The sequence below is a fragment of the Arvicola amphibius genome, chromosome 5 (genome assembly GCF_903992535.2).
Source record: "Arvicola amphibius chromosome 5, mArvAmp1.2, whole genome shotgun sequence".
Classification (NCBI taxonomy): domain Eukaryota; kingdom Metazoa; phylum Chordata; class Mammalia; order Rodentia; family Cricetidae; genus Arvicola; species Arvicola amphibius.
This window is the reverse complement of record NC_052051.1, coordinates 133,862,011-133,875,072: the sequence shown is the minus strand read 5'-3', so window position 1 is coordinate 133,875,072 and position 13,062 is coordinate 133,862,011. Positions and strand designations below refer to the sequence as shown.

At 41.6% G+C, this 13,062-nt stretch overlaps 1 protein-coding gene across 1 annotated transcript in view; it reads right to left on the bottom strand.

Moving 5' to 3' along the window:
• Window positions 1-8,920: 8,920 nt before the first annotated feature.
• Window positions 8,921-13,062, bottom strand: part of Adamts19 (ADAM metallopeptidase with thrombospondin type 1 motif 19) — a 171,913-nt gene continuing 167,771 nt past the window's right edge. Inside the window, 1 exon segment of the mRNA XM_038331546.1 lies at window positions 8,921-9,072. Within this exon segment, the coding sequence (XP_038187474.1) occupies window positions 8,921-9,072 (152 nt within the window).

The following is a 13,062-nucleotide window of genomic DNA, read 5'->3' as shown; positions in this document are numbered from 1 at the left end:
GCCCCAAGATTCTTTCTGCTGTTTCTTGGAGCCGACCCATAAACTGAGCATATGGTTCCTGAGGTCCCTGGATGATTTTAGTGAGCGGGGTGGTAGTGGCGCCAGTGGAGGGAACTGCCCTCCAAGCTGCCAAAGCAGCCTGTGCCGTCTGGGAAAGTATCCCAGTGGACAGTCCTTTTTGCTTGTCTTCATCTGCAAACTTGCCTTTACCAGCAATTTTATCAGCTGTCCAGGAGGCAGTCTGACTTAATGGGTTCCTTCTATTTTCGTTTGCAAGGGCTTCAGCCCTATCGAGAAACTCAGACTTCCAAGTCAGGTATTGTCCTCTATTCAATACTGACTGGACCACCCTGCTCCATTCTATGGGCAGCATAAATCCTTCTCCTGCCAATCCCTCCAATATAGAAAAAGTAAAAGGTGCATTCATCCCATAATTTTTAACAGCAGAGTGAAGATCTTTAATATGTTTAATTTTTAATTTTTTATATATGGGCCGGAAAGTTTCATATTCATTTTGTTCAGGCTCTTCCTCCGAATCAGAGGCCATCTGATCTTGCTCATAATTGCCCTCTTGCCTTGGCTCTAGCCCTGGGGGGGTTTCTGTGGTATCAGGCTGAGACTCAGCAGCCTCTTCCACTTGCCTGGCTCGTGACCGGGTCAGGACTGGATAAGCCATTTTACGATTAAGTTTAGAGTTTGCCCGTTTGTCTAAAGTCGTGCCCTTTCCCATAATAAACTGTAAATCCTGAATCTGAACAGAAAGGTCTGAGAGCTCATGTTGTAATGCAAGCACTTGTTTGAGACCTCCTATTTGCGCCTTAAGGGCAGCTTTTGTATTAAGTAATTCCTGAATCAAGGGAGTGGGCAAAGGCATGCTATCGGGGGCAGTCAGAACATAAGGCGTTGGCCGCGGAGTCCTTTTTGGCTGACTAAGAAAGACACGGGGGGCTTTATCCCCTCTACCATACCTTCCTTTCTCATAACTAGCCGCTTCTACCTCTAACTCATTTTCGGACCCTGAATCCAAAGGCTCCTCTGAACTTTGAATCCAGCGATCCGAGTCCTGCAGGCCGGGTTTGATTTCATTTTTAAAAGCGACCAGCGATGGATAAATGCTTTTAGGCGGCTTTTGGATCTCATCTTCAGCGGGCACGGTCTCTTTTTGGGGAGCTGTTTAGATTTAATAGGTCCTGGGGAGGAGTCCTCGGGGATACTAATAACAACCGAAGGACAGGGGGAAGAACACCCACCCTCTTCATTTTTACAAGATGACGGGCGGGATGCCTCTAAGAATTCAGTGACTATCGTTAGGAGATGGGAACCATCCCCTCCTTTTTCTGGACTATTTATGACGTCCCTGATCAGGGACCAGTAACTAAAAACAATTTCTGGCACAGAATCACCTCCTTTAATCATCTTACTAAGATCTTTGCCCACCTTGTCCCAAATTTTGGGATGTATCTCTGGGCCTGTTAAAACTAACCAAGGGCATTTTTCATCTATAAAACAAAAGAATTCAGCTAAATCTCTCTTTTTAACTCTTACTCCTCTTTCCCTAAGTGACTGTTGAAATTCCCATATGAATTTCTCTTCCTTTGAAAGCGATTGTCCCATGTCCTATAGACGACAACGAACCTGCGCCTACCTCCGTCCTGCAGACCTGTCCGAGTATCACAGCTGGTCAGGACCTTATTTTCCTTCGTCCCGGGACTGCGCCTCGTCGTCCGATTAGTTGGCCGTACTTCAGGGTCCCTGTTCAGGCGCCACTGTAACCCCCGCTTGGCAGGGTCAGCTATTCAGGGTCCTCTGAAGGGGCGCTAACCTGCAAGACATGAGCTGTAAAAGAGGAAGGAGACCAAGCAAGATTCTATTGTCAAGGTCTCCATTTATTGGGGTGAAAGTTACAGCTTATATACCCTTGAATGGGGTGGAGGTAGGTAGGCAGGAACTCTGCCGGGGTAACTGGAGGTCATCAGCCAGCACCTGGTGTAAGCTGAAGCATGTGATTCATTAACATTGGAGTAAGGGGTGGGTTCCCTTAACAGATGTGATCCATTAGCATTGGAGTAAGGGGTGGGTTCCGTTAACGGATAGCTCTCAAGATAGTGGGATGAGGGGTGGGTTCTCTGTAAACATCCTTAGGACAATGACCTCTGCTATCCCTGTCAGGATGATGTTCCCTGACAAATCTATCCTTAGGAAAATGGTCCCTGACAGGTCAGGGTGACTTTATGGCCTGCCTGGTTAGCCAGCAGCTGATGAATTTAATATAAGTATGCTCTCTATGCACAGGACACTCTAAATGGCCTACTCCCCCACCTAGAAAGGATGGGGTTTCATCTAGAGAGAGCAGCATTCCCTCTTGCAAGACTGGTTAAGGGTAGATGTATCAATGGCTTCTAACAGACTACAATTGTTTGTTTTTTTTCACCAGCTCTAAGAACCCTTCTAATGTACCAGGAAGGCGTCTCTTCCAGAGGCAGTGTGGTTACATGTGGAATGTTTCAGGAATAGATTTCAGAAGGGTGTCATATAGCTTACAAGAATAAGGATGTTCTTAAATCAAGCAAGACACTGGAGAGCACTTACCTTCTTTATGCAAAAAAAAAAAATTATGAGAGTATGTGATTTGACAAAAACCTGACCCACTTAGAGTCATAAATTTAATTAAGAAGTTGACATTTTCTACACGAATACTTTGTACATGAAGTTTATAATGACTGATATAACTTCTGTATAGTTATAGCTATATTTTCTAGAGAAAGCAAGAGGCACTAACAACAAGAGTTAATAACAAAACAATCAAGCCACTAATGTTTCAAGAACCAAGTTTATTATGTGCTTATCGTGTGCTTGATACAGCCTGGCTGCTGCCAAAACACATCTAATGAGCAAGTGTTTCTCAGACCGCTCTTCCGAGAGTAGTCCTTGGGGGAAAATACACATCTTTGAGAAGAGCGTAACTTGCCTTTGGCTCTCTGTGTTGGCAAGCGGAGCCACAGAACTTACATCCAAATAGATTTGATTAGACCCTTCCCTTAGCCAAAATATGACTTAGGTGAAATGAGGATTCGGTGCTCCTTAGGCTTCTTCCGGGTTTCTCTGCATTGCTCTATGCACTGGAGGTTTGTGTGCTGTCTCGTCGTTTGCTGATTTAGTCTTTCCTCACATTCTGTCTTTACCCTGAAACCCACCACTTAGCATTTCTTACCACTATTCTTGAAACCTATATGGTGTGGACAAGAAAATTATCCCCTCCCCACCTACTGATTCTTCACACCATCGTCACCCTAACCTGACACATCTGCTTGCATCCAAGAGTTCCCTTCTTTTTCTTACCTCTTGCATACCTCTGAATCAACTGAGTCACAGGTGACACCGAACCTTCCAGAAAATCCTTACAGTCTCCTTAACAAATATGACTTTCCCTCCTTTGAAACTTTATTTTCACCTTCGTCTGCTTGATAATGTATTTCATAATTTTATTTAAAACGTCTCTTGTGATGGCTAATATTGACTGCTAATTTGACAGTCTTCAGAATCTCATAGGAGACAATCCCTTGAGGACACTTGTGAGATATGATCTAGATTCAGTTACTAAAGGAAGATCCACTCTTGACTGAGGTGAGGCATTCCAGGCACTCTTACCCTCGAGTGACTGCAAAGAAGAAAATTAACTGAGCACCGTTATTTGTCTCTCTCTGCTTCCTGACAACCAGTTCAGTCTGATCAAATGCCTCGAACTCCCATCTGCCATTGATATTCTCTTCATAGTGATCTGTACCCTCAAACTGTGAACCAAAATAAACTCTTTCTTCCTTGTTGTGGAGTCTGATATTTTATGACAGTCACAGAACAAGTAATTAGCAGAAAATTGGTGGCAAATGTGAGGTTGCTGTGATCAACCTCATCTCAGGCCTTTGGAATTGGTTTGCCTAGGAAGATGCAAGGGTTTATAACTGTAAGCAGAACATAGTAGGCCATCCTGGGGAGAGCTTGGAACACAAGGTGAAGGCCCAGCTCATGAGGAGTATAGAGGGGATTGGGAATGTTGGGGCAGCAGGCCCAATCCCTGCGTTCAGGGGCGTGGCTGCTCCAGCGGGGGAGCATTCCCTTTAAATAGGATTGGGGGCCGGAAGGCGGCCCCGTTCTTGGCGCTCGCCTGCGCTCTCCTTCTGCTCCGTTGGACCCTTGGTTCTGTGAGTTCCCTTATCTCCCTTTGTATTAAAATTGAGTAATTATAAAAGGACTATTTTTGGTTATTTCCAATCTTTGCCGCTTCATGGGAATTCTAGGAAACACTTGGACTTGATGCTATTCAGACAATATCTGGCAAAGAATCTGCCTTCCCCAGTCCCGAGAACTCATGTAAGGCTGAATTGTAAAAATAATGGATTAATTTATTTGTTGGAGAAAATTTTATTTCTAATTTATTTTTTAGGATTTTCCATATGGGTACCATATTTATATCACTCCATCCCACATTTACTCCCCTCCTTCCCATTCCTCCAACCCCTCTTAAATTCACGCCTCCAATCTTAGGATTTTATACACACACAAATTTTTAACTACAACCTGCTGCGTTCCCTAACCATTGCCCCTAAGTCTATGTGTTTAGGACTGATCTCTTGGGATTGAATAACCTATTAGGGAGCATCTTGTCTCTGGAGAAGACTGATTCTCTTTCTCTCAGCAATCATTAACTTCCTGTAGCTTTTCCTTTAGGAATGGGGCCTTGTGATATTTCCCCATCCACACTGGCATGGCAACGAGTGTTGGCACGGTGATAGTCTGGTTTAGATCGTCATATTGATCATATTTTTGGGTGCAGCTTCTGTATAATACATAGGAGACATTCAGGTCCTCTGGGTCTTACAATCTTTCTGTCTCCTCTCTCATCATCAGCTCTGAACCCTAGGCATAGAGTTGCTTTGAAGATTATCAGTGATGATCGGTCACCCCTTGGTCAGTTGTTCCCTGCATTAGACCAGTTGTGGATGCCTGCAGCGGTGTGCATCTGCTACTGAAACAAACTTCTTTGATAAGACATGGCCACTACATGTCTCTGTGGGCAGAAGGTTGGGTATTTGGAATGTAGTTAGGAAAGGGGCAAGAGTAGGTTCTCATTTAGGGTCTGTGTGTGGCATCTCATCAGCCATCGGTGGTGGAATAGGTTTACACTAGCAGACATGAAGTCCTCCTTTTGTATGGTCATACACTGCACTTAGATAGTCCATAGGTTTCCCTAGGATACGAATGTCATGGTTGTACCTTTTGGGACATTTCGTTGTTCTGGTCATTGCGGTTTGTAAGCATTACAGCTCGGCAACACTATTGGTTGCTGTTCTTCGTTCGCAGCTCTCCTACCTCCTTCCATAATGGTGAGAGCTAGTCCCTAGGGAAAACACTTCTAGGTTCGATCCAACTCAATTCTTCCAACCCTTTGTCATAGACGTCTAAGTATGTACTCTATTCAGCAATGGGATATTAACTCTAATTTTTGGGAAGGAGCCAAGGGTCATGCCAGGAGCCTGTATTGTTTGGGAGTCTCTTGTACTTCACATATCAATAACTTAAAAGTAGGTTTCCCAAGCCTAGCTATTTTTTTTTCTTTAGAACTGTTTATTTTTATTTTACGTGTCTAAGTGTTTGGCCTGTATGGCTTGTGGTGCCTCTGGGGCAATATCCCTAGAACTGGGGTTACAGACCATCGTGAGCTACATATGGATGCTGAGATCCAACTGTTGGTCCTCTGCAAGAGCAGCAGTGCTCTTACCCGCTGAACCATCTCTCTCCGGCCCTGGCACTGGGACTTTTTGTTAGGCAGTTTATGACTTTTAGGGGAAGCACCAGGGTGGAGGTGACATGACTTCATATAGAATGCACACACACACACATACACACACACACTGTTGGAGACTAGCTTTAACAAAGGGTAGGGGCATGGGGATTAGAAAAGTAATAAAGAGAACGAAGACCCAAGTGAAAATAATAAAACAGAAAATATAGGATAGTACCAGGAGTGAGTTCCAGTGAATACTGAAATCACCGTAATTAATTTCCATTTGCTTAAAATACCCCAACCCCAAAAGACAAGAGTAAGATAAAAAAAAAAAAAAAAAAAAAACCTCATTAACATGATACAAGGAAATGACCAGACCACTGGTAGGTTGCAGGCTACATTCTTAGTTAAACATTCTGTTGCTAGAAGAAGACAAGTAACATGCACACCCTAGACCAAAACATTCTGTAGGCAAACCATTCTCTGCGTGGAATCCACTGCTATCTCCCTAAGGGAGTATGAACTTAGTTGAATCCTTAGACTTTTGCTTGAGGTAGAGACGGATCTACTTTTATACACCTAAGATACAAGACCTGGATATTAGCCACACCTGCTGACACTAACCTTGAGAGAGAGCAGAACTCTCTGATCTAAATCTAGGTGGGACCTTAGTTTGAGGTAGAAACAGACAATAGCCTTGAAGCAATAGAATTAAGTTTCAACTCCCTGACCTTTGGTCAGAGTTAAATGACAACAACTGAGCAAGCTGACACTCTTTGACCTTCAGACAAGGTGGAAATAGGCTCACATTTCTGGGAATCCACAACACACACACACACACACACACACACACACACACACACACTATGTAATTTTAAGTAAATGTAGAATAATATAATTTTGATGCTAGTTTTGAACATCATTTGGTGTTTCAGGTTTCACATTGAAGTCTTTGCTCCACTTGAATTGGTTTTGTGCAGGATGACTGACAAGAGTCTCATTCCATTCTTCTACCTGCAGCCACCCAGTTTTTCCAGTATCGTGTCTTGAAGCTGCTATTTTCTAGTGAGTATTTGTGGCGTATTTTGTCAAATATGCGGTGACTGTAGTTACGTGTATTCATGTTTAGGTCTTCTACTTTGTTCTGTTCTACAAGCTTGCTTCTGTTCCAGTATCATGCTGTTTTTATTACTTTAGCTCTGCAATACATCTTGAAATCTGTGACAGTAATCCCTCCAGCATTGCTCTTTTTGATCAATGTGACTTTGGCTGTCTGGAGACTTTCGGTTCTATATGAACTTTATGGTTAATGTAAAGGATGCCTTGGGGATTTTGATTAGGGTATGAATGAATCTGTAGATTTTTATTGGTAGAATGGTCGTTTTCACTGTCTTCATCCCGACACTCCAGAAGGGTGAGAGGTCTTTCTGTTTCTAGTGTCTCCTCCAATCTCTTTCTTTAGAGATTTTAAGTTTTCATTGGAGAGGTTTTTTACCCACTTGGTTGGGTTTATTCCTATGTATTTTTTGAGGCTATTATGAATGGCAGTGTTCCCATGATCTGCTACTCAGGCTAAGGCTTCTATAAGTTGATTTTGCATCCTGTCACTTTCTTTGTGAAACTAAAATCTTCATGAAACCGCTTCTGCATTAGATCATGAAATTTAAGGTAACTGAAATCTGTATTCCTAGGCCTTCGCCATCCATATGTGGATCTGGAATAAGCTATCTCTTATCTCCTTTAAGATGAGAACTGTGTTGTTTTTGTTTGTTTGTTTGTTTTTGTTTGTATCAACAGTAATATAGAGAGGGTCAGCTGATTTCTGAACATGTAGTGGGCTGCACTGTAAAAGGGACCTCAATTTTAGGGAACATGAACAGTTAATGACTCAAATACACACACGTTCTTCTTGCTCCAGAAAAGAGACCCTCTGTCTCCCTATGGGCCACTCTGCCTGCTTCCTGCAGTAGATTTCTTCAGAACAGAGGCAAATAGCACCTCTTCCTGCCAAGCGTGGAGATGTGGACAGCCTGTGAAGAACTCTCTCCCCACAGGAAGTTTCACATATTTTACTAGGAAAAAAAAAAACCAAAAAAACTAAAGAACCGTGTGAATCATGTACATTTTATTACAAGAAAAAAATTAAGCTATCTTTTGAATGTTTCAGAGAGTTATAATTTTTATTTTTAAGGGAAAAACACAACGGAACTATCAAAATATTATTTGAATCTCATTTCCTTTTTCTTATTCCTAGGGAAAAGAAGAACAAATATTCACTACCTTCGCTCACATGATTCGTGAGTCTAGTAGTCTACTCATCAATACATCTTCTACGGGTGTAAGGATGTAGGTGGACCAATGTTTTTTTTTTAATTTGAAATATTTTTAAAAAGCTACCCTCTAATGGCATGTTAAAATAAGACAGGTTTCTGTAAGATGCTGCCACTTCTGTCACAGTTTCTCAACACCCACACCAACAGTGCAATGGTGATTCAGTGTACATCATTACAGTGCTTCATGGTCACAATACTTGTGTTCAAGTGCATGTTCGCGAACATGATCCAAGTCTCTGTCTTGACTTTTCCACTATTAGCATAAAAGTATCATTACAGTAGACGATCTCTTATACTTGCCTCTAAATCTGAATCAAGTTCAGAATACATTCTCTTAGATTGTTCAAGACTGTGAGGTTTGTTCTGTTTACACATCTCCTGTGGATTACAGAAAATGGGCAGGTTCTGCAGCAGGACACAAGAAAATAGGTCATTTTCTGCATATATAGCTAAGCTATCATGCCAAGGTAGTGTACACACTGGATAACTTAATGGTATTGGTGGAGAGAAAATAGCACCTTTCAGACAGCCCTAAATGAAAAAAAATTATCATTTTTTATTAGTGTACTAGACCCAACTTATTCAATTCATATAAAATTATTTATGAAACCTTATAGTAAAAAATCAAGATGTTTGAATAACCAAAAACAAACACCACATTAGATGTTTGGCAGGCAAATAAATTAATTTGATTAAATTATATGTAATCTGATAATATTTGATCTGAAAAACATGCTAGTGTGTGTGTATTTATAAATAATGTAATAGCAAAAAGCTACGAGCCAGTGGGCCAGCCCGCCAGAGGTCAACTCTTCTGTTGCAGCTTCTGGGCATAGAAGTCCCTGCAGGTCTCACAGCAGCGCTGGTACCACCGCATGTCCTGGCACAGGTTCTTCTCCCGGATCACTCTGCAGTACACTGGCCACTGGTCTCCCAGGCACTTGAAGGTCAGGGCAGCTGGGAAACAGAACAAGGTGAATTAACCCTGGGAAGGCTCATAGGTGCCATTAGTAGGAACAACTTTTACTAATTTTTGTGGATTAATTTGTCTCAGTTTTTTTAACCTGTGTATCTTGCCTGACAGAACATAGAAGACAAAGACTACCCACCCGGTAGGGTGAGTATATAATGCTCTCAGCTGGGGACAGTTGAAGCTTACGGCAAACAGATTGCTCACAGTCACTGTGCAGCAGAGCTTTTAAGTTCCAGTTGCGTGTGTTGATCACCTGTGCTAGTTGTTCTTCCTGTTGCTGTGATCAAAAATATTCCAACGGAAACAGTGTGGGCTCAAGGCCAAGAAGCAGATAGGGACAGACGCTTGTGCTCACCTTACTGTCTCCTTTTCATATAGTCCAAGATTCCATCCTAGGGATTGGTGCTACCCACAGTGGGTGAATCTCTCTGCTTCAAATAACGTAGTCAAAATAATTTCCATCATGGATGCCATGAGGCTTGCTTCCCATGTGATTGTAGATCTCAAGCTGATGACTGAGATTAACCAGCATATCTATTGTAGATCTACATATTATTTACATTTTAAAGACTTATTTATTTTATAATATATATATATATATATATATATGTATGTATGTATGTATGTATTTTGTCTGCAAATATGGATGTGTACCATGAGCTGTTACCTGACCTGATAAAAAAGAGGGCATCAGATCCCCTGGAACTGTAGTTACAGATAGTTGTGAGCCACAGTGTGGGTGCTGGGGATCAAACCTGGGGCACCTGCAAGATCTACAAGCACTCCTAACCACAGATCCATCTCTCCAGCCCCTGTATGTATTATTTAAATAGGGTCTTGGTATGTAAACTCTCTGGTTTCAGTCTGAGTGTTGAGATTATAATTGTCTGCAACCATGTCATTTAAACTTTTAATCCAAAGATTTTAGAAGTTAGGATTAAAATGAAAAAAAAGAATTCTCTCTTCCCTTCTGTAGCTACATGTATTCAAGTAATCTTTTGTTTCTTTGAAGCAGTATCACTCGGTAGCTCATATTGTTCTGTAGTTCCGTATGTAACCAAAGATGGCCTTGGGTTGTTGAGCGTCTTGCCTCCTGGTCCTCCCAAGTGCTGAGAAGAGAGGCATGTCCCATCCCACCTGACAATATACTTACCAATATGGAATCATATTAATAACTATTTCTGCGAATGCAACTACAAAGAAACAGCAAAATGAAAATGTGCCCAGGTTTACTGTACGTTCTACTTTTCCAGATGGCAAGGAGGAAAACGGACTCTGTGGAGAGGGAGTCCTGGCCTTTTAAGAATAGACGCTGGTTTTCACTAGCGACAGAGCTCTGCAGGGGTTTATCACCAGTGCTAGGGCGCAAGATGTGAGCTAGACAATTCTGTACTGAAGATCTGGCTTCGGTGACAGAGTAAAGAGTGTCCCAGCATCCACGGTGAGATTCCTTTTGCAGCAGTTTTTCTTCTTTTGTGTTCAAATTCAGTTCATTATCTGACTTTATAAAACTTAAAGTTCCCAATCATGGTACTTGTGTTTTAAGGTACATCTTTCTTACGGTTTGAATGAGAAATGTCCTCCATTGACTCATTGATTTGAACACTCTTATCTCTAATTGTTGGTGCTGCATGGGAAGGATCTAGAATATTGAAGCCATGGAGCCTTGGTGAAGGAAGTAAGACACTGGGACCAGGTTTGAGATTCTACAGTTTGGCTTCACTTTCTCTCTCTCTGCTCCCTCTGTATCCATAAAGTATGACTGACTGAACTTACCGTCAGCTGCCATACTTCCCCTCGGCCACGATTGACAGAGATATAAATGGCCCCTTTATTCCCCAACTCACCTTTGGTTAGAATATTTACTGCAGCAATAAAGGGAAACCAACACACCCTTCAAAGACTAACAAGTAAAAACTATCTAATTTTAGTAAATCCCCTCCCTTTATTCCATGATTTTCTCCTAAATTATATGTCACAGAGTCCATGTGGTTGATAGAAAAGGGTTGTGTTTTATTGAAAGCATGCATTTGAGGCACCTGTCCTAGAACTGTTTAATTTTTGTCTTGATTAAAGTTATTCTATTTTAACTAATTATTTCAAAAAAACATTAATTATTCGACTCAAAAAGAATTGTTGTGTTTCCATAAAAAAACAAGCTGACCCATTTCTTTGAATGTTGTGTTGACAGTATAAAAGTACGTATGATAAATTGCCCCCTTTTATTTGTCTATTATTTAAATAGGTCTCCCAGAAGTTATACACACAGGTGAAAAAACCTAATCCACTGGTTGCCAGGTAGAAGCGATGTTAAAAGTACTAATTGCCACAGATATAAAGGATAAATCAGTCATTAAGATTTTTCCATGCAAATATAGGCTACCTGCATATATAATCAAGAAGGCACACTTCTTGATTATAAATTAGATTATATAAAAGAACTCAGACTAGCTACAAAAATATTTCATGACATTAAAATATAAGTAACAAAAGATTGTCAGTAACCAATATTGTATGTTCTCTCTCAAATGTGGTTCCTAGTTTCTAATTGCTGTGTGTGTGTGTGTGTGTGTGTGTGTGTATTTCTGTTAGTGAAGTGTGAGTAGAGGCCAGGAATGTGGCCCATGAAATAAGAACAAGAGAGGCTGTAAGGGAGTGGGATGGGGAGGGTAACAGAGCACATGTGGTATGAAAGTGGAAAGAGAAACACTGGGGATGAAGAGTATGGTGGGTACCAGTGGCTGTGAGGATAAAGGATACGGTAGGAACTGGTGGTCATGGAGATGAATGGTACAGTGGGTACCAGTGGCTGTGAGGATAAAGGGTATAGTGGGAACTGGTGGTCATGGAGATGAAGGGTATGGTGGGTACCAGTGACCGTGGGAATGGAGGGTACAGTGGGTACCAGTGGCCATGGGGACGAAGAGTGCAGTGGGTGTTGGCAGCAGAGAAATAGATGATGTGGGAGAATCTTCTGTTTGTGTTGATTTCATTCCTTAATAAAGAAACTGCCTTGGCCAGCCCTTAGGTGGGTGGAGTAGACAGAACAGGAAGAAGGAAGTGAGGTAGATGGCTTAGTCAGATGCCACGCCACTCCTAAGTGAGAGAGACTGCCATGCCTCTACTCAGGGAGAGAGATGCGATGAAGCCAGCTGCCAGGTCAGACATGCTGAATATTTCCTGGTAAGACACTGCTCGTGGTGTTACATAGATTATTAGATATGGGTTAGTCAAGATGTGAGTAAGAGGCAGAAAATAATGGGCCAGGCAGTATTTAAAAGAATACAGTTTGTGTGTTGTTATTTTGGGGCATAAGCTAGCCGGTGGCCAGGAGCCGGGTGGCGGGAACACAGCCCACACCCCATCACTACAAATAGATAAGGAGGAGGTAGGTCAACCAGAACTAAGTATGAATGAAAATTTCAAGAAACCTGTCACTTTTTATGTTAATTTAAAAATAAATTTTAAAAAACACAAAAAGCATTATGTTAAATATCATGTTAAAATATGGCCAGGGCTTGTAAATTTATACTTCTATCCTCAAAGACAATAAAAGTACCTCACATTTTGTTGTGTAGACTCAGATGCTTGTTTTTTTTTTTAAACAGGAAACTGCTTTTATGCTGCCTATCTTAAAAAAATTTGCATCCAAGACAAAAAGGAGGGCACTGGCCATGGAGAAATTTAAGGCTTATCCAAAACTTTCCCTTCCCACAGACATCATCATAGTTGATAGTGTGAGACTAGACTGAAGCTTAAATTATGCTGCAACATTAAAAAGTTGACCTCAGTAATACCACTTTTGGGTATATATCCAAAGGATGCTCAATTGTGCCACAAGGATATGTGCTCAACTATGCTCATAGCAGCATTGTCTGTCATAGCCAGAACCTGGAAACAACCTAAATACCCTTTGACCAAAGAATGGATAAGGAAAATGTGGTACATTTACACAATGGAGTACTACACAGCAG